At 39.0% G+C, this 22,939-nt stretch overlaps 1 protein-coding gene across 4 annotated transcripts in view; it reads right to left on the bottom strand.

Moving 5' to 3' along the window:
- Nucleotides 1-22,939, bottom strand: part of sorcs2 (sortilin-related VPS10 domain containing receptor 2) — a 498,151-nt gene that overhangs the window by 268,618 nt on the left and 206,594 nt on the right. For all 4 annotated transcript variants that reach the window (XM_061913816.1, XM_061913818.1, XM_061913819.1 and 1 more), the window contains exon 2: nt 9,347-9,414. In XM_061913816.1, the coding sequence (XP_061769800.1) occupies nt 9,347-9,414 (68 nt within the window). The remainder of the gene's footprint in view (nt 1-9,346; nt 9,415-22,939) is intronic.

Below are 22,939 nucleotides of genomic sequence, written 5' to 3'. Positions count from 1 at the left end.
CTTTCAACCATTTAGATGTATTCAGTGTTTGTTTTGTAATTCTAATACAGTTCAAGAAAGCTGTGAGCGAAAATATCTTGCAAGTGCAAAAATTGTCCACAGGAACCTCCTGGGGGCTAAACCCTCCTCTTATCTTCAAACCTATTGACGCCCCTGGCCCACCATGTGTGTGCATGTGTGAGTGCGTGTGCAGGTGAGTGTGAGTTCCAGGAGGCCATTTTGATTAGAGGCTATGTACAGCACAGAGTGTGTGTTTCATCTTTCATATTTTATGAAGGCTGAGCTTCAAGTTGCTTTCACCCTCCAGCAACAGTGAAATCAGACTACTGTAACCTCTATAAGTGTGTGTGTGTTCTTGTATTTCTACCCTTCTTGAGACATCAACAAGGAAAAGTACCTTCCATATGAGGACCGGTGAACAAGTTAGGACATTAATCATGGTCCCAAAAACGGAAAACCATTGCATCTAATAGAAAATGTCTCATTTTCAACCCTGGTGGTGAAATCTATCAAAATTAGGCTGGTCCTAAAAAGAAGGGATTTTTAAAATTGACTGTGTGTCGGTTTAAAAAGTACTCCGCCTCTGGTCAATATATGAAATAACAAGTGTGGGTGAAATTTTGAAATGCTCTCCTTCTGGCCAATATATGTAAGAACAAGTGTGTGTAATAAATTAAAATGTGCCCCTTTTGGCCCAAATTTATTAAAAAAAAAAACTAAGAATAAATATGTACATAGAGACACACTGCAATAGCTTAAACGCCTACTGAAAAGAGATTTTCTTATTGAAACGGGGATAGCAGGTCCATTCTATGTGTCATACTTGATCAATTTGCGATATTGCCATATTTTTGCTGAAAGGATTTAGTAGAGAACATCGACGATAAAGTTCGCAACTTTTGGTCGCTAATAAAAAAAGCCTAGCCTGTACCGGAAGTAGCAGACGATGTACGCGTGATGTCACGGGTTGTAGAGCTCCTCACATCCTCACATTGTTTATAATCATAGCCGACAGCAGCAAGAGCAATTCGGACCGAGAAAGCGACAATTTCCCTATTAATTTGAACGAGAATGGAAGATTAGTGGATGAGGAAAGTTAGAGTGAAGCACTAGAAAGAAAAAAAAAAGGTGACTGCAGTGGGAGAGATTCAGATGTTATTAGACACATTTACTAGGATAATTCTGGAAAATCCCTTATCTGCTTATTGTGTTACTAGTGTTTTAGTGAGATTAAATAGGCATACCTGAAATTCGGAGGGGTGTGGTGACCGCTAGTGTCTCTGATGGAAGCCATGGAGGAGCCAAGAAAGTCACAGTTGCCTCTTTGACAACTGCTGCAGGAGGTCGCAAGTTCCGCTCATGTCTCCAGTAAGAGCCGACTTATTACCACAATTTACTCACCGAAATCTGCTGGTTGACATGTGGTAGAGAAACATGTTCGCTTAACCGCTCTGTTCCATATTAAAGCTTCACAACAAACAAAGAAACACCGGCTGTGTTTCGGTTGCTAAAGGCAGTTGCAATCCACCACTTTCCACCAACAGCATTCTTCTTTATAGTCACCATTATTAATTGAACAAACTGCAAAAGATTCAGCAACACAGACGTCCAAAATACTGTGTAGTTATGCGATTAAAGCAGAGGACTTTTAGCCGTGAGTGGTGCTGGGATAAAATGTCCGTTCCAACCAATAACGTCACAAGCACACGTCAACATAAGCCTCATCATTCCGCGACGTTTTCAACAGGACACTTCGCGGGAAATTTAAAATTGCAATTCTGTAAACTAAACCGGCCGTATTGGCATGTGTTGCAATGTTAAGATTTCATCATTGATATATAAACTATGAGACTGTGTGGTCGGTAAAAAAATAAAAAATAAAAATAAAATTAAATTAAAAAAAAATATATATATATATTTAAAAGCAGTCTTTTTTTCACAATGTGTCGACAGAAAATTTCTCATTTTTGTTCTGTTTCTGTAACATTGCAATATTTTCTGGTAAAATTATTACTTTATGTAAAATTATTACTTTTTTAATGCAAAATGGTGACATTTGTCATATAAACACATAATAGTCTGTCTTTGATCACAATACTGCCTTTTTTTTTTTGTTCTTGTAAAATATAGAAAAATTGTGTTTTGAGGTAAAATTAAGACTTGTCATAATTTTGCCAAGTAAAATTCAGATTATTATTATTATAATTTTGCCCACATTTTTAAGTTTTCTTATGAAATTGTGACGTTTGTCGAGTAAAATTATAACTCATTTCATAAAATTGCCAAGATTTAAAATTTTTCTTGTAAAATTGCGACTGCTATTGAGTAAAATTCCAAGTTTTATCATAATATTGCACAAATGTTCAGTTTTTCTTGTAAAATGTCGACTTTTATTAGAATACTGCCAAAATTCTAAGTTTTTCTTTTGAAATTGTGATCTTTTTTCTTGTGAAATTCCAACTCATTTTTCACAAAAAGCTTTTTTATATTTGCATATTGTGTATATATTATTAATGTTGTAAATACTAATCTTTATATATCTAGAAAGAGTGGTCTTAAAGAGATAGGCATTTCTCAAGAAGGTAAAAAAATACAACAATGTGTGCGCGCGTGTGTGTGTGTGTGTGTGTGTGTGTATGTGTGTGTGTGTGTTTCCCTCTCAGTATTCCTCTCATTGTGCCAAAGCTGAGGATTTTGAGCATCCTCACATCCTCTAAGGTTGCATCCTTCCCGCCGCTTCCTTCCCTACAATCTGGCCTTTTACAGTCTGTAAAAATACTGCTTGATTGGGTCCTACCAGCTGTCCTTAATGCTTTTGACATCTAATCTGATGAAAAAGTGGTGACGAGATGCTTCAGTTCCACAATACTAATACAGGGGGCGCTGTCGCCGCCATGTAGTGATATTGAGGTGTCTTTATTGGCGCACCTGCAAAGAATGAGACAGAATGCACTGACGCACTCAAAATGCTAAGTTTAAGTATGCAAGTATGTGAAAGTGTGAGGCAACCAGAACTAAGTAGGGTTCACGCGTTGTTGTTTTTGATCTCTGAATTTGCCACTTCCATTCTTAGGAGAGATGTCCGATAATGGCTTTTTAACCGAAATTGTCCAACTCTTAATTACCGAGTCCAATATCAACCGATACCGATAAATACAGTCGTGGAATTAACACATTATTATCCTTAATTTTGTTGTGGTACCCCGCTGGATGCATTAAACTATGTAACAAGGTTTCCCAAAATAAATCAACTCAAGTTATGGAAAAAAATGCCAACATGGCACTGCCACATTTATTATTGAAGTCACAAAGTGCATTATTTTTTTTTTTAACATGCCTCAAAACAGCAGCTTGGAATTTGGGACATGCTCTCCCTGAGAAAGCATGAAGAGGTTGAGGTGGGCGGGGCTGAGGTGTGGTGGTGGGGGGAGGGGGCGTATATTGTAGCGTCCCGGTAGAGTTAGTGCTGCAAGAGTTTCTGGGTATTTGTTCTGTTGTGTTTATGTTGTGTTACGGTGCAGATGTTCTCCCGAAATATGTTTGTCATTCTTGTTTGGTGTGGGTTTACAGTGTGGCACATATTTGTAACAGTGTTAAAGTTGTTTATACAGCACCCTCACTGTGACCTGTATGGCTGTTGACCAAGTATGCTTGCATTCACTTGTGTGTGTGAAAATACATCGATATTAGGCGACTGGGCCAGCACGCAAAGGCAGTGCTTTTAAGGTTTATTGGCGCTCTGTACTCCTCCTTACGTCCGTGTACACAGCGGTGTTTTAAAAAATCATAAATATAACTATTTTGAAACTGATACCGATAATTTCCGATATTACATTTTAAAGCATTTATCGGCCGATAATTTCGGCAGTCCGATCTTGTTGGACATCTCTAATTCTTACACTTAACATTTTGAGTGTACAAGGACATTCTGTCTCTATTTGTGTTCACTTATTGTGTTGTTAAAAGAAAATGTGATGCAGCACAGTGGTGAACATGTCCTTTCCCAACTACTTTGGCACGTGTTGCAGCCATGAAATTCAAAGTTAATTACCCCGCGACCCCAAAAGGGAATAAGCGGTAGAAAATGGATGGATGGATGGATTATTATTAGAAAAAATAATTAAATAAGTTTATGAGTTTGAACATCAAATATCTTGTCTTTGTAGTGCATTCAATTGAATATGGGTTAAAAAGGATTTGCAAATCATTGTATTCCGTTTATATTTACATCTAACACAATTTCCCAAGTCATATGGAAATGGGGTTTGTAGAATATATAAAAATAATTCATTTGAATTTTACAGTGAAAGATGTCCCAAGTTTTTTTTTTTTTAATTAATAAATTAAACTAGAAAATCATATTGTTGAATAATCAGGGGTGTCAAACTCATTTTAGCTCAGGGGCCGCGTGGAGGAAAATCTGTGCACACGTGGGCTGGACTATTAAAATCATGGCATTAAAACTAAAAAATAAAGACAACTTTAGATTGTTTTCTTTGTCTTACTTTGTCCAAAAATAGAACAAACACATTCTGAAAATATTACAATTAAAATATAGAAAAAAATACCAACAGTGGTAAAGTTTCGATCATTGTATGAAAGAAGAAAGTGAATGAATGTTTATAACTGAGTAAATTCACATATGCATAAACATTTGTTTTCTTTTGTATTATTGTTTCAATGACTTAAGTAAAGTTTATGACTACCTTTTTCCAAAACACAATATAGAATGTGAGATATAACAGGATAAAGCATACATTTATTATTTGTTTTCAAAACGGTTACAAAAATGTGAGACCCCCAAAAATGTACTGTGGGACCCCATTTATGGCTTGATGGAGTCCCTGGAACCCCATTTTGAAAATTCCTAGCGCCAACACTGATGGAGTATTGGTGTGTGCAAAAAAGCAGCAGGCGGCTGTGGCCTGCAGACCGGTTCTAATACTAATCAAATATCATCCCGGGGGTCCAGAGATAATTAATTTGACTGAGACACATAGGATGTGGATGATCATATCTGCTGTACAAATACACTTTAGAAAAGAAAAGTGTGGGATGCTTCGCTTGTTGCCTTATTTGTTTTTGACTTTATTAAATGATCGGATGAATTTACTGTTTGGCGCAGCCGGACCAAAGCAGGAGGGGATTGAAAGAAAAAGAAAAAAAGAAGACAGTGGAGGAAATTGTAGAGACAAGAGACCGGCAAGACAATAACGACAACCAAAAAAATAAAGTCAAAAGAAACATATAAACAGTACAGTTCAAAAGTTTTAACACACCTTTTCATTTTATTCACCTTTTCTTTATTGTCATGACTATTGTAGATTGTCACTGAAAGCATCAAAACTATGACACTTGTGAAGTGAAAACCATTTCAGGTGACTACCTCTTGAAGAGAATGCCAAGAGTGTGCAAAGCAGTAATCACAGCAAAGGGTGGCTATTTTGACGAAACTACAATATAAAACATGTTTCAGTTATTTCACCTTTTTTTGTTAAGTACATAACTCCACATGTGTTCATTCCTAGTTTTGATGTCTTCAGTGACAATTCACGATGTAAATAGTCATGAAAATAAAGAAAACACATTGAATGAGAAGGTGTGTCCAAACTTTTGGCCTGTACTGTGTGTATATATATATATATATATATGTATATATATATATATATATACATATATGCGCGCACACACACACACACACATGTTCAGAAACAAATTGATGGCCTGGCCTAGGGATGGGCGATATATCGAAATACTCGATATATCGCGGGTTTGTCTCTGTGCGATATAGAAAATGACTATATCGTGATATTCGGGTATACGATCTCACGCAGTTGCTTTTAGCTGCGGGCATTACACTGCAGACTCTTCCCACTCTTTCATGTCTCTTCTTCTCAAAGAGACTTAAAACAAGCGCACCTTCTTACATACGTCATGTAATGTCGCGTCATACGCCCTCGCTGAGCTGAGAGGTAACAGCATGGGTAACATTAGCTGTGATGCGAGCGGATTGGTGCGAGTGGCAATACGAGAGAAAGAAGGTGCCAATCTGGAAACAAATGAAGAAAGAATTCATTCCTGAGAAAAATAGCGCGGGGTCCATTGTCTGGCGGTGGTTTGGCTTCAAGCGGGAAGATGTCAAACAAGTATGCGGCAAAAGCGTTGCTACAAAAAGTAGCACCCACTGCTAATTTGTATTATCATTCGAAAAGTCACCCGCTATAGGATGAAGAGTGTTTGAAACTCCACATGTCAATATCTCCGTTCGGTGCCATTCCCACAAAATGCCTAAGCAACCATTTCCAGATCAACACCATATGAAAAAATGTGTCAACAACAGAAGGAGATAACGTCTGCAGGAACCTACCACATAGCGAAAGACATAAACCATTTGATTTCCTATTATGCAGCTCATTTTTATTTGACATTTATTTAAATATCTTGTGTGACATCATGCACAAAAGATATTTGCACAAAAGTGCATGATGTCAGGGACGGCGTGGCGCAGTGGATGAGTGGCCATGCGCAACCCGAGGGTCCCTGGTTCAATCCCCACCTAGTACCAACCTCGTCACGTCCGTTGTGTCCTGAGCAAGACACTTCAACCTTGCTCCTGATGGGTGCTGGTTAGCGCCTTGCATGGCAGCTCCCTCCATCAGTGTGTGAATGTGTGTGTGAATCGGTAAATGTGGAAGTAGTGTCAAAGTACCTTGAAGGTAGAAAAGCACTATACAAGTACAACCCATTTATTTATTTGTTTTAAACCATTGTAGCGGCGTTCGGTACAAAAAGTACACTTTAATTTAGTGTTGTTTTGATATGTCATCTTAGTGACATCATGCCCAAAAGTGCACTCAGAGCTTGTTTTAAAATGTCTCTGACAATCTCGCACTTTCTGTTTTGGAAATGACATAAATGTTTGTGCCACTGCTTAATAACTGTTTAATAAATACAGTATTGGTAAATTGACTTGATTGTGGTTTCCCTCTCTGCATCAAAGTATAAAATAAGCATATATTAATGAATATGAACAAGAATGTGTTAATGTAGACACATAGAATCATCATACTGCTGTGATTATATGCATCAAATGTTCATTTAAGACTAAAGCAAAATATCGAGATATATATCGTGACAAGGTTTAAAAATATCGAGATATTAATAAAAGGCCATATCGCTCAACCCTAGCCTGGCCCTGGTTAAATTATTCTAATTTAACCCAATGTGGCCCCAAGTCAAACAATTTGTGGACCCCTGACTTTAGCTTATAGGTAATTCTACTGTTAAAGTGGCTTCTTACACTGGATGTCTGTCTCCATGTGCAACTTAAATTCACACAATGCGGAAACACTTCTAACAAATGTGTTTTTATTTTGTAGCAAGATTTAGTTGCATTGCCAGATTTGTAGCAACCGAATGATTTGTGTTTACCTTTTTACTGGCGGCCATATTGGAATGGTAGAATCTTTAGGTCAGGGGTCACCAACACAGTGCCCGCGGGCACTAGGTAGCCCGTAAGGACCAGATGAGTAGCCTGCTGGCCTGTTCTAAAAATAGCTCAAATAGCAGCACTTACTAGTGAGCTGCCTTTATTTTTAAATTTCATTATTTACTAGCAAGCTGGTCTCGCTTTGCTCGACATTTTTAATTCTAAGAGAGACAAAACTCAAATAGAATTTCAAAATCCAAGAAAATATTTTAAAGACTTGGTCTTCACTTGTTTAAATAAATTCATTTATTTTTTACTTTGCTTCTTATAACTTTCAGAAAGACAATTTTAGAGAGAAAATACAACCTTAAAAAAGATTTTAGGATTTTTAAACACATATACCTTTTTACCTTTTAAATTCCTTCCTCTTCTTTCCTGACAATTTAAATCAATGTTCAAGTAAATGTTTTTTTTTTTTTTATCGTGAAGAATAATAAATACATTTTAATTTAATTCTTCATTTTGGCTTCTGTTTTTTCGACAAAAAATATGTGTGAAATATTTCTTCAAACTTATTATGATTAAAATTAAAAAATATATATTCTGGCAAATCTAAAAAATCTTTAGAATCAAATTTTAATCAAAATGAAAGTCTTTTGAATTTCTTTTAAAATTTTTGTTCTGGAAAATCTAAAAGAAATAATGATTTGTCTTTGTTACAAATATAGCTTGGTCCAATTTTTTATATATTCTAACAAAATGCAGATTGGATTTTAACCTATTTAAAACATGTCATCAAAATTCTAAAATTAAACTTAATCGGGAAAAATTACTAATGATGTTCCATAAATTATTTTTTAAATTTTTTTAAAAACATTCAAATTAGCTAGTTTTTCTCTTCTTTTTTTCGGTTGAATTTTGAATTTTAAAGAGTCGAAATTGAGGATATAAACTATGTTTCAACATTTTATTTTCATTTTTCCCCCGTTTTCTCCTCTTTTAAACCGTTCAACTTAGTGTTTTTTTTTATCATTTATTCTCTACAGAAAAACTTCCCTAAAAGGAAAAAAAATGTACAAAGGAATGACGGACAGAAATACCAATTTTGTTATATATATATGTATAGATTTTTTTTATTAAAGGTAAATTGAGCAAATTGGTTATTTCTGGCAATTTATTTAAGTGTGTATCAAACTGGTAGCCCTTCACATTAATCAGTACCCAAGAAGTAGCTCTTGGTTTCAAAAAGGTTGGTGACCCCTGCCTTAGATGATCCCATAAAGGTCTTTGTAGGCCTGTTTGCAGAGAACATAAATAGCAATCTTCTCAAAATGCCCGACGCATTTAACAACCATGCATGGTTTTGTCCGTGATGAGTCTGCGGCTTGCAACAATTAAACCATCAACATGCAAACATTGAAAAAAATAAACCATGTACATAATTCATATGTGACCTCCAGGGAGACTTGGTAGCTAATGAGAGGCTGCGGCTTTGAAGCTCTCGGAGAGGACGAATGGCATAAATTAAGTTGCAACATCAGACACATTTGCGGCGCGAGAGGGGGGAAGAAATGTCAGTAAGGAACTCTGTCTGGTCTACGTTTTTGTTTTCTGCTATGAAAGGTATCCTCTTTTGTACCTGCAAGGTCAGGCTTGGCATCAGAGCATCTGCGAGGGATTAGATGGAAAGGGGAATTTATATTCTATGAGGACGCGCTCGCAAGCACAAGGTTCTTGCTGTGAAAAAAAAAAGTGCTAATTGTCATTTGGCTTGCCCCTTTTCCACCATGATGTAGCTTCTCTATCTGGGCCGTGTCTGAACCTTTTGCACCCTGAAGATCTACAGCCACCCACGGGCCAGACGAAACATGAGGTCATCCCACAACAGATGGACAACGCTAAACATTTCTGGCCTACCTCCACAGAGAGCTCTCTAGCACCTTGGTGGAGTCGGCGTGGTAGTACTTGGTCAGAATGAGAATGACCTGCAAGGAGAAAAGATAGCATTAAAAAAAAAACATATTTTTCCAAGGTATTCATCTAGTTTCATTTGCAGATTGACCTCTGTAAACCGTTTTCTTAGACAAAATCCTGACTTCTGGAACAAGCGTTCTTACATGAAAGCTTACAATGAATCAGGTCAAAAAGCACATTTTCCATTATAGGGGGCGGGTCACAGCTGTCATGGTTAATGGGCTGTAATAATGACAATGGGAGAGATATGGGTATTCCCGTTACTGCAGGTGTGGGAATGTTACATAAAGAGCACAGTGTTACGATCCTGTATTAAAAGTAGTCATTAAAGTGTTTAAGAAAAAAAAAAGGTGTATTACGGCTGCTTGCACAATTTGATGGGATCCCACTTCAATATAATTCATCCATCTATCCATTCATTTCCTTCCGCTTACCCGAAGTCGGGTCACGGGGGCAGCAGCCTAAGCAGAAAAGCCCAGACTTCCCTCTCCCCAGCCACTTCGTTCAGCTCCCCTCGGAGGATCCCGAGGCGTTCCCAGGCCAGCCGGGAGACATAGTCTTCCCAACGTGTCCTGGGTCTTTCCCCGTGGCTTCCTGCCGGTTGGACGTGCCCTAAATACCTCCCTAGGCAGGCATTCGGGTGGCATCCTGACCAGATCCTCGAGCCACCTCATTTGGCTCCTCTCGATGTGGAGGAGCAGCGGCTTTACTTTGAGCTCCTCCTGGATGACAGATTTTTCACCATTTTTAATTTCCTAAGGGAACTCTCCTGAAGGAATCAATAAAGTACTATCTATCTATCTATCTATCTATCTATCTATCTATCTATCTATCTATCTATCTATCTATCTATCTATCTATCTATCTATCTCTAAGGGAGAGACTTGCCACCCGGCGGAGGAAACTCTTTTCGGCTGCTTATACCCTTAATCTTGTCGCTTTCGGTCATAACCCAAAGCTCATGACCATAGGTGAGGATGGGAATGTAGATCGACCGGTAAATTGAGAGCTTTGCCTTCCGGCTCAGCTCCTTCTTCACCACACCGGATCAATACAGCGACCTCACGATCCACTCTTCCCTCACTATTGAACAAGACTCCGAGGTACTTGAACTCCTCCACTTGGGGCAGGGTCTCCTTCCCAACCCGCAGTGAGACCCAAGGACTCGGAGTTTGAGGTGTTGAGACCCAAGGACTCGGAGTTTGAGGTGTTGATTCTAATCCCAGTCGCTTCACACTCGGCCGCGAACCGATCCAATGAGAGCTGAAGATCCTGGCCAGTTAAAGCCATCAGGACCACATCATCTGCAAAATGCAATATAATTCAGGGATATGTTTATTAAATATTAGTCATTGGATAAGTTGGAGCCCTAAGCACAATTTTATTTCAAGATTTACCTTTTGTCACATATTTTTATTTATGTGAAATTATTTTCTACACTCTTAGCTTGAATTTATTTTGATGCATGTTTTGTACGAACATTCCATCCATCCATCCATCTTTTTTCTACCGCTTGTCCCTTTTGGGGACGCGGGGGGTTGCTGGAGCCTATCTCAGCTGCATTCGGGCGGTGGGCAGGGTACACCCTGGACATGTCGCCACCTCATCGCAGTGTACAAACATACACACATACTAAATTGTTGATTTGTAGGGACACTGCACATGGGGCGGTATAGCTCGGTTGGAAGAGTGACCGTGCTAGCAATTTGAGGGTTCCAAGTTCCATCCCCACTTCCGCCATCCTAGCCACTGCAGTTGTGTGCTTGGACAAGACAATTTACCCACCTGCTCCCAGTGCCACCCACACTGGTTTAATTGTAAGTTAGATATTGGTTTTCACTAGGTAAAGTGCTTTGAGTCACTAGAGAAAAGTGCTAAACAAATATAGTTCACTTTACAATGATGAACACAACAACACACAGGATATCGTGTTAATATGCACCATTATAGCAAGGATGATCATTTCCATCTGTAGACCCTCAACGTGAATGACATAACTGCAAAATACAATAAAATGAGATAAAAACACATGCAAGAATATATGAATAGTTTTGAAACAGGTACAAATGTTTGCATCTTTGGTTTGCTTGTAAACAACAATTCCAATGTTTAATAGTTTGTTTGTTTTTGTAAAAAAATAACACATTTCTGCCTGACACAGCTATGGCCAGGATTTGAGCAGAGTACAAATCTTTACCAACCTATCTCTTTTAAATGCATAAGTGGGTCAAAAATGACCTGGTGAGGTTGTTTTCTTGAAATATCTTTGTAATGAAATTTTTTTAACATTTCATATTCCAGGTATTCCTCAAAAAACATGTTTTTGACATAATTCCATTTACATTTCTAACTTACCTTTTAAAAATTTTAAGAAATTTTAGTTTTTGTACTACTACCCCAAGCTTCCATAAGTGGGTCACAAAGGACCAGCATGCATTTTCTTTGGAATCCAATGGGAACCTTCAATTCTTATCAGCTGTGGCTGTCTGGAATAAATAAATTGTGGACCACACGGACTATATCAGAAGTTTGACCCTTCAGGAAGACTATTTTACACAGCAAGAGCTGATACATGTAAGCTAACACTAGCTAGCTAACTAAGTTAGCTAACATTACTATTTGTATTGTGTTTGTGCATGTGAAAGAGTGTTAGTATTATTCATCAATAAATTAGCCTACTTTACAACTAGCTAACACTAGCTAGCTAGCATTACTATATGGTATTTAGTGTGTATGTGTGTGTAAGTGAGTGCTACATATTGATCTATTGGAAACATTACTCTCATGTTTCTTCATCAAGGTGTCATGGCTGCTAGATACACAGTTGAAATGGTCCTACAGATGCTGGATGATGGAGAGGCAGTAACGGGGTTGGACTCAGAGTCGGAAATTTCTGATGATGAGGACCCAGACTATTGTCCAGGTGGCAGTGGCAGTCGTCCACCTGGAAATCCAACTGAACAGGATCAATCTGACTCAGAAGATTCCTCTTCAGTGTCCTCTGAAGAAGAAAATATCATGTCCAACAGAATGAGTCGGAAGGGCTCTTACTGGAGCGAGTTACCTCCCACCCAGGGTAGAACACAGAGCCACAATATCATCAGAAGTCGGTCAGGGCCTGCAGAAGGGCTTAGCACCACTGTCTCACCAAAAGGTGCATGGGAGCTCTTTATCACTGATGATATAATACAAGAGGTGATGAAGTGCACAAACTTGGAAGGACGGAGAGTAGCAACAGCTAGAAGAAAAGAATGGACAAATGTCACTAAAGATGAATTCATGGCCTTCATTGGATTGACCCTGCTTGCAGGAAGTGAGAAGAACTGGGATGTTTCAGTCGGTGAGCTTTTTGGGAGTCCTCTACATAATCCCATGTACAAGGCCACTATGGCTGTTGGAAGATTTGAAGACATTCGCCGTACCTTGCGCTTCGATGATAAGAGGACCAGAGCCTTCCGACTGGAAACAGACCATATGGCAGCATTCCGCTATGTATGGGACCTGTTCCTGGTCAACTGCGGACAGCGATTCATCCCCAGTGATTGTGTCACTGTGGACGAACAGTTTGTGCCATTCAGGGGTAGGTTCAAGTTCTTACAGTACATGCCAAGCAAGCCCGCCAAGTACGGCCTAACGATCTTCTGGGTTTGTGATGCACGCATCCCCTATGCAATAGATGGTGTAGTTTACACAGGGAGACAACCAGGTGAAGAAGTTCAGAAGAATCTGGGGGAAAACATTGTCAAGCAGTTGTGTGGTAGATTTAGAAACACAGGTCGCAACATCACAATGGATAACTTTTTCACCAGTGTGCCTCTTGCACAGCATCTTCTAGAGAAGGATCTTACTATTGTGGGGACTCTACGTCTGAACAAGCCAGACATCCCTCCTCTGAGGAAGCCTTCCAAGTCCAGGGAGGTTCACAGCACAGAGTTTGGATTCAACAACAGCCTTACCATGGTCAGCTATGTCAGAAAGAAAGCAAAAGCTGTTGTGCTCCTGAGCACGATGCACCACGATAAAGTAGTGGATGAAAATAGCAGAAAGAAAAAAACAGAAGTGATCACATTTTACAACAAGACGAAAGGAGGTGTAGACACCACTGACCAGATGGTTGGAACCTACACCTGCAAGCGCCAAACACAGAGGTGGCCCATGGTGTTGTGGTACAACATAATTGACATCGCCACCCTGAATTCCTACACCTTTTTCACGGCTCAGCACCCAGATTTCAAGAGCGGCATCACCAATGCACGACGGATCTTCCTCAAAGAGCTGTCAAACGAGCTTGTCGCCCCACACATGAGGAGTCGACTGGAAGGCTGCCCCCAACTGCAAACCCCGATTATTGAAGCAATGGAAAGGTGTGGGGTGACAAAAGCCAAAATCCAGCCACAGGAGAGAAGCAGACAGGGCCAACCAAAGAGAAAGAGGTGTCAGATCTGCCCAAGTAACAAAGATCGCAACGTTAACAACAGTTGTGGGAAATGCAATGTACCTGTGTGCAATGATCACAGCCAGAAACAGGTAGTTTGTCTGAACTGCATACAATGATGAGACAAGGCAAAACAGGGAAAAGAAAGAGGAACTGTTAATGACTGGACATATACATACACACACGCACACACAATGGATGTTCACATTTTTTCTATTGCTGTTCTGGGTAATTATGTTTTAAATTGTGAAGAAGAAAAGTGAAGAATAAAGATATTTCAAACATGAAATCATTCTTGTGTGGTCCTAAATATATTACAAACTATTATACAAGTGATTATTCTTCACCAAAATGACAACAAATGGCATGAAAACACGTTGATTCTAACATGGGTCATTTTTGACCCACTTGTGGAAGAGTGTAGGGTCCAGTCACTCGTGCATCTAAGGGTTAAGAACATTGAGAATAATAGCATACATTTTAATTTTAATTCAAAACATCTGAAAATCTGAAAAGGAGAGGGGGTCCTCCAAGTAAAATTATGCTTAGGGCCCCGATTTAGCCTGCGGTAGCCCTGGGGCTGTTTTCTACCAACAGCTGTTTTTTTTTTTATAGGCCCAAGCTATGATGTAAAAATAAAATGGGAGATTATTAAGATTTATCATTAGATATTACACTTTTGTCACTTATAACACTAAGCTAATATTCAATTAAATTAGCATACACAGTTTTGACCATTGTCATGCTTAGCAAATGACATTAAAGAGGAACTGCACTTTTTTTTTTTTTTTTTTACAATGTTGCTTATACTTCACAATCATTATGAGACATGACGATGGATGGATTTTTTTTAAAAGTCTGCTTACAGCGAAGCCAATGGGAGGTCCTTGGGAAGTCCTTTATTCTTCCCATAAAACCCAATAAAAAACATTCCAAAAAGCGTGGGCTCCCTCCGGGTAATCCGGCTTCCAAGCACCTCCAAAAACATGCACCTGGGGATAGGTTGATTGGCAACACTAAATTGGCCCTATTGTGTGATTGTGAGTGTGAATGTTGTCCATCTATCTGTGTTGGCCATAAAATGAGGTGGCAATTTGTCCAGGGAACACCCCGCCTTCCGCCCGAATTCAGCTGAGATAGGCTCCAGCACCCCCTGGGGCTCACACCGTCAGGACCCGCGGCCTTGCCTGTGTGTAACTTATTTAGCTGTGCATTCACCTGTTCTGCAGACAGACACACTGGGGGGGGTCTCAGGTGGTTGGGGGAGGTATATATATGTATACACACACACACACACACACACACACATATATATATATACACATATATACTATATATATATATATATATATATGTATATATATATAGATATATATACATATATATCTATATATATATACACACACATATATATATATATATATATATATATATACAGTATACATATATACAAATATATCTATTTATATATATATATATATATATATATATACAGTATACATATATACAAATATATCTATTTATATATATATATATATATATATATATATATACAGTATACATATATACAAATATATCTATTTATATATATATATATATATATATATATATATATATATATATATATATATATATATATGTATATATATATATATATATATATATACACACACACACATATAAAGCCCAATTCGGCCCGCCGAGTCAGAAAGTTTAAAGGTTTGGGGACCCCTGCTTTAGGGGACTGATAAGGACTTGTGTCTACTTAAAGAGAAAGATTTGTTGGAAAACATGGCCGCCATCAAGCAAAATGTCAGCGGTACTTAGCATATCAGAAGTCATTGAGCATTTGTCCAATAAAGATATTTGTATCACGTATGCTCGGATGGTCTCCGAAGCATTCTGACCACAACCCAGAGGGAGCGCCTCAAATTGTGTTTTTAAAACTGAGCAACGTAAGCCGATATTGTGAATGAACGCCAAATGGCGGTCCAGGGCACAACCCCGCCATGCACGCTCACTCACTCAGACTGTTTTCTACATTTCTCCCCTACTTGACAGCCTTGGGAATTGTGCTGTTGTGTTGGAGAACACGCTAGCAGATCAGACAGCACATTTGGCACCCAGAGATTTGACTGACAGGACATGTTGACACTGACATGAGCGGCTCAATGTGGTGGTGGGGGGGCTGGCGTAATGTGCGAAAAAGGGGGTGCAGCTTAGGGCAGCTGTTAACAGCTGTCTTTTATATTTGCAAAGGCTACTTTGCTACAGGCGTGCCATTTTTCCACGACCAGCCTGATCATGTCATGAAAAGAAGCAACATTTTGTATGTTATCCTCCTGCTGTGCCTGCAAACACATTGTTTTCCGCAATTAGGGTCGGATCAAAGTCACTCCCGGAAGTTAGGAATAAGAGAAAAAGCGGCAAGGAAACTGGATACATCACCACAGCTGCAACTAGAATCAAAGTCAGTCTCCAGGCTCTTTGGCTCGAAGCGATCCAAACTGAGGACCCCAAGATTTTCACACTCGGCTGCCATAGATGATTAAACGGGAAATGTGCATGCAGCGAGCTTCTCCTTTTTACCGTCTCAACAAGTTTCTTTACAGAGTGGAGTTAAAAAGAATACATTTTCCTGCCTGCATTTTAAGGAAGGCTACATCAAATTGCCAAAGCACTACTGTACATGAAGTAACTATATAGCACTATTAACAACAAAACTGTCTTCAGAGTTCTGCAAATAAAAAGAAACAATAACAAGTGATAAAATTACAAGTATTTAAAATAAACAAGTAAAAAAAAAAATACAATATTAAAAGACATCAATAAAGTAGAATAAAACAAAAAACCAAACACAGAGGACCACAATACCACGGTAATTCAAAAGCCAAAAGTAGGTTTTAAGACAAGACTTAAAACATTCAACTGGGGGGGCCATTCTGACATGAGGGTGCAAAACATTCCAACGTTTTGGGCCAACAACAGAGAAGGCCCTGTCTCCCTTAGTTTAAAGCCTTGTTTTAGGCTCCACAAGTTGGAACTTTTTCAATAGTGTCATATTGAGTGAAAAAAACAGATTTTTGTGTTTGCAAACCCTACAAAAACACATGTTTCTAATAAAGCTCACTTAGATATATTATTTCAGGCATTATTGTGACGCTTATCTGGCATTGTGGCTATGCGTTGCGTTCTCTCGTTGATGCAGGCGGAATGGACACAGCGGGAAGGTAAGAAATGAAGATTTATTTTATACTAAAAAACAAACTAAGAACAGAAATACTTGCACAAAGGCACTAGAGAAAAAAACAACAGAACTAGCATGTGAGCTACAAAAAACTAAAGACGCTAGCATGTGAGCTAGGGAAATAAACAAACGAAGAAATAGCGTGGAAGCTAACGTACACAAAGTCTTTACCACAAGCGGGGATACCGACGTCACCTGTTGTATCAAATACAAATTAGACTGCGGGATCGAATGACAAAAAAGGGCAGGCTTGAATAGAGACCGAAATTAGGAGGCAGGTGCGCGTCAAAAACACAAGGCAGGTGACACTAATACGTAACAGAACAAACAGGAAGTGCCACCAGAAACTAAGGCTGACAAAATAACAGAACAAAACCAGACTATGCCATGATCCTAGTAGTGGATCATGACAATTATTAGACATTTTGCATGTTTTGGTTTAGAAGTTATGTTTAAATAACTGTCATATTGAGTGTCCCAGCGATAATGAGTAAGACACTAACTTTTGTGTTTGCAAACCTTACAAATGCACATCGTTCTACTAAAACTCACAATTATACATTAATACAGGCGTTGTTAGACATTGTGCATGTTTGGTTTAGGAGTTATGCTTGAATAACTGTCATATCTAATATGGCAGTTATACTGTCATATTGAGTAAAAAAAACTAGTTTTTTTTGTTTACAAACCTTACAAAAAACAACTGTTAAAAATATGCACCACACTGTGAACCCGCACCAAACAAGAATGACAAACATTTTGGGGGAACATCCACAGCGTAACACAACATAAACACAACAGAACAAATACCCAGAAGCCCTTGTAGCACTAACTCTTCCGGGACATTGAGTATGCAAGTATGCTCTAGTATACTTTGGACTGAAGCTGTGTGTCTTCATTGTTTTAGTAGCTGTTGTTTTGAGGCATGTTTGAAGAAAAAAAAAAAAGGTATAGTATTTCCCATAGTTGTAATGGGTATCAGGATTATCTCAGGGAGAGCATTTCTCAAATTCCAAGCTGTTTTGAGGCATGTTAAAAAAAATAATGCACTTTGTGACTTCCTTAATAAATATGGCAGTCCCATGTTGGCATTTTTTCCAATACCTTCAGTTGATCTATTTTGGGAAACCTTGTTACATTGTTGAATGCATCCAGCAGGGCATCACAACAAAAATAGGCATAATAATGTATTAATTCCACGACTGTATATATCAGTAGCGGTTGATATCGGTATCTGTAATTAAGAGTAGGACATTATCGGATATCGGCAAAAAAGCCATTATCGGACATTTCTAATAATAATAATAATACGGTAACGATGATTTAACCATGTTAGAAGAGATAATACTTGTATGACGTATCACCCTAATTTGCAAATGCTGCTAAATAATGAGTGTTATACAGATAAGTGTGCTACATGAAAGGGAGTGTCCATAAGTGACGTCCAATGTGTGACGTTTGGCTGGCATGGTGATGCGTGGGTGTTCTTTCAAGGATGCAGTTAGGGCTCGGACACAGCGTAAAGGTAAGAAATATTGGTTTATTTACATTAAAAACAGACTAAGAACAGCAAAACGTGGCACTAGGCACAAAAGGCAAAACAAAGAGCTAGCATGGGAGCTAGAAAACACAAAAGGCATAACGTGGAAGATAGCGAGTATGGATATCAGAATCAGAGTACCAAAGTCGTCACTGTTGTGAAACACAAACTGCATGAAACACAAACTGCATGATCCACAAACTACGAAGCGAGGACGAGAGGCAGGCTTAAATCAGGATGGTAATCAACAAACACAGGTGCGCGTCAGGAAACAAGTAGCAGGTGGAACAAATCAAAAACTGTGGTAACAGAGCAAACAAGGAAGTGCACATACAAACTCAAAAATCCAAATAACATATGATCCGGGCAGCGGATCATAACACATTGAGGTAATCGATGATACAATATTGTGTAAAAGTATTGTTAATGTCCACACTTTCTTTTGTCTTTTAAAGTGCTTTTTTTGTTCGTCCAAAAATGTCTTCTCCCCACTTTCATACCAAACTGTGAATAATTGTTTATGTGTGTGGTCTGTTTCTGCAGAATGCAAAGAAAGAAGGGAGCGTCAGCACACTCGCTTTGACCACTTGAATGAGTGCATTCTTCCTCTCGGAGGCCGGCAGCAGCTTCCATCCTTGGACAAGTTTCCTTCACGCTGTCTTCTCGTCAACATACAATCGCACACAAGCCGTGGCAGTGTCCCCGGCTGCGACAGGCGCCATATTGTCGCCACTCCCTGGGGTCAAAGTCAGTCCTGGCCGTGATCTGGCCTGTCAATGGGCACTGTTGTGTCTTCGGCTTTGAGACACTCTGAGGTCTTGACCGTCCTGTTGACTTCCTCCAAATAAAAGTTACTGGACTCATTCTTCTCCGTGGCTTGCAGTACTCACAAAAAAAGCCACATGCTGTGGTCACGCTATGACAACGCTTCCTCCAGCAAATGTATCATCTCAGTCAACTCCGATGTATTAGAATATGGATTGAAGCCCTTATGCTTTCTGTATCAACTAAATTGTTAAACCAATTAAATCAACAGAAGCTAACCGAAGCTTAGGTCACAAAACAATTGGATTTTTTTCATACGGCCGACAAAAATGAGGCCTTCAGCAGCACTTTGGACACGACTGGTTTAGACTATATTAGTGCTCTTTATTTAAGGGACGTGATGATTTTTAGTGTTTTACAACCACTGCCAACCCTCACGATTTTCCCGGGAGACTCACAAATTTTAGTGCCCCTACCGAAAATCTCCAGGGTCAAACATTCTCCCGAATTTCTCCCGATTTCCACCCGGACAACAATATTGGGGGCGTGCCTTAAAGGCACTGCCTTTAGCGTCCTCTCTCACCTGTAAAAGAGACTATTATATATGTCTCTGTTAGCCACAGGTTTATCTATAACCCATAAAGTAGGCAGGCACGGAGCTATTTCTCAGCATGTGTTTATTCCAGCCGGCACGTTAATACACTGACACGCAACATCTGGATTCTCATCATGCATTGCTTTGAAACTACGACAAGTAGTAATGCCCAAAAACATAACAGAGACGAAGCAGAAGAATGAAGAAGGGACATGGCGACGACGAGTAAGAAGAAGTACGCTTGCAAGTTCCAAAATGATTGGAAAAAGAGAATTTAATTTCATCCAGGACAGCTCGAAGGGGAAGGGGGTATGCTGCCTGCAAATTTTGTAGATCAGACTTCTCCATTGAACACGGTGGCCGAACGTATATACTCATTCCTAAACAGATTATATATATATATACATATATATATATATATATATATATATATATATATATATATATATATATATATATATATATATATATATATATATATATATATATATATATATAATATTTGAAAATATACACACCCCTCGCTACCCCCACCCCATCTCCCCTCAACTCCGCCACTCCAACCCCACCCACATTTCCCAAATTCGGAGGTCTCAAGGTTGGCACGTATGGTCTGGTGTGCCGTGGGAAATTATGCGATTCCACCTAATTCCCCAGCGCGGCAAGCGCTGATGCTCACCGCTCCCCTCACCTCCCAGGGGGTAAACATGGGGATGGGTCAAATGCAGGGGATAATTTCATCACACCCGGTGTGTGTGTGTCTATCGTTGGGACTTGAACTAACTTTAATTGGTCTAAAAAATATTTGTTTGAAAACCCATAATTATTATTAACCTGCAAATAATGTGCCGTTGTTGAGTGTCCGCGTTGTCTAGAGATCGGCAGAGTAATCATGTGATACTCTTCCATATCAGTAGGTGGTAGCAGGTAGCTATATGCTTACAATATAGCCTATTGGAGCCGCTTTATTCTGCCTATGAAGCCCTTAAAAACATCCAAAGTATATATTTAATGCAGTAACAGGCACATTTATAATAACATAATATTTACACATTTTGATCATTTTAAGCAAACGCGGCACATTTATTAAAAAAAAAACGCATCAAAGCGTTCACTTCTTTTTTCAACATCATGACTGATTACCACTCACTGCAGACTACACGTGAGCCAACAAACTTAATAAAACATCACTTACTGTACAATGTCTGCTGTCGTTAGGATGCCGACTGCTAGGATGTTCATATATTCCCGATTAGATGAAGAATTACTCATAATTTCCCTCTTTCGGTGCCTTTGTGAGCACAATCCTTTACATCCCTGAATTTGAATTTATGAATGGAAACCCCCTTGAGATGCAGCATCAAGTTTTCAAGGGGGACCAAAGACATTTAAATTTAACACAATACAGTACAACACAGGACAAGTTACACAACAAACTAGGTCAGATACCTCTCAGCTCACACAACTCTCTCAGAATTTACAATATTTACAATAGAATAACATAAAACGCAGTAAAATAAATATAACATTACTAAATTAAATTAAATTCCAATTAAATTCCTTATCCTTTCCATCCATTATAAGTTGTCAACATTGGCTACTGAGTTTAATTTTTGACATTTTCTGTTCGTGGTGTGCCTTGGGATATTGGCTGAAATAATAGTCATAATAATAATAATAATAATAATAATAATAGATTTTATTTGTAAAAAAAAAAAAAAGCACTTTATGTTGAGCGTACAACCTCGAAGTGCCACAATGTAAAAAAAATAGTAACAATAATAATAATAATAAAAAGATAATATAAATAAATAAAATGTAAAACTAGAAACAGCCCTATAAAAACAGCCAAATAGCTAGAACCAGCATGCATATCTATAAAAAGTTTTTTTTTTGTTAAAGATGGGTTTTTAAGCCTTTTTTGAAAGCATCCACAGTCTGAGGTGCCCTCAGGTGGTCGGGGAGAGCGTTCCACATACTGGGAGCAGTTCGTAGCTTTGTCTTTGGAGGTTGGAGCGCAGGTGTCGTGTGGAAAATTTGGTGGTGAGCAGTTCTTTGAGGTAGACGGGAGCATTTCCAAGAAGAAAAAAGGTTGAAATACAGGGGCCTAATTAGCTTAGCAATGTCGTATCGAAACAAAATGTGCACTGGTACTCAAAATGATAAACGGTGAAATAAAATGATGACGTAAGTCAATATTTAAAAGGTTTTATTTAAGAAGACAAGATGACCATGCTTTAGCTTTTGACTAGTAGAGCTGTGTATGTTCCTAAATACCACTGGAGGGCTTTTCTGGTTACATAATATGTTTAAAAACAACTTTTTGACAGACAAAATGGGATTATTTGGAGCGTGGATCCTTCCCTGGTGCCGCGGCAAACGCTGACTGACGTCCACACACAAAAAGCCCCCACCTCACCAAAAATAAAGCACTCAATTCATCCAAATATTGCCAATTATCTACGTTCAATGGCCGCCCAAATTGTCAGGAACGCAGTATAGTAAATCTGACCTGTGCTCTTTATTTGAGGCCGTTTGTTGACCCGTCCACTCGTTACCGTTTTAACAGCGCTTTGAGATTGCCGCCTTTCATGGAACGTCTCGGGCAGAGAGGAGAGGAGGGCAATTACACGCACCTCTGCCTCGCACGGCACAAAGCCTTCCCTCGGTCCAGTCCGACTGGAACACATCTGGACAGCAGAGCAGGACCGCTGTTTGTTAGCTTTTTGCAACTCCGTAATGTCTATTCTCAGTTTCTTTTATCCCCTTTTCTACTGGGTTGTTCACCTGGCATCCGGCGGCACAGTAACGCCAAATTCAAGCTCCTTCATACGCATCCTGACATACAGTATTTGGCCACCTGCCTTGACTCACATATGAACTTGAAGAGCCATCCCATTCCAAGAAGTTGGTCCACCGTTTGCAGCTATTACAGCTTCAACTCTTCTGAGAAG

This window comes from Nerophis ophidion, linkage group LG10, assembly GCF_033978795.1.
Source record: "Nerophis ophidion isolate RoL-2023_Sa linkage group LG10, RoL_Noph_v1.0, whole genome shotgun sequence".
In the NCBI taxonomy this organism is placed as follows: domain Eukaryota; kingdom Metazoa; phylum Chordata; class Actinopteri; order Syngnathiformes; family Syngnathidae; genus Nerophis; species Nerophis ophidion.
Note: the sequence above shows the minus strand (reverse complement) of the source record. Positions and strands in the feature narration are given on the sequence as shown.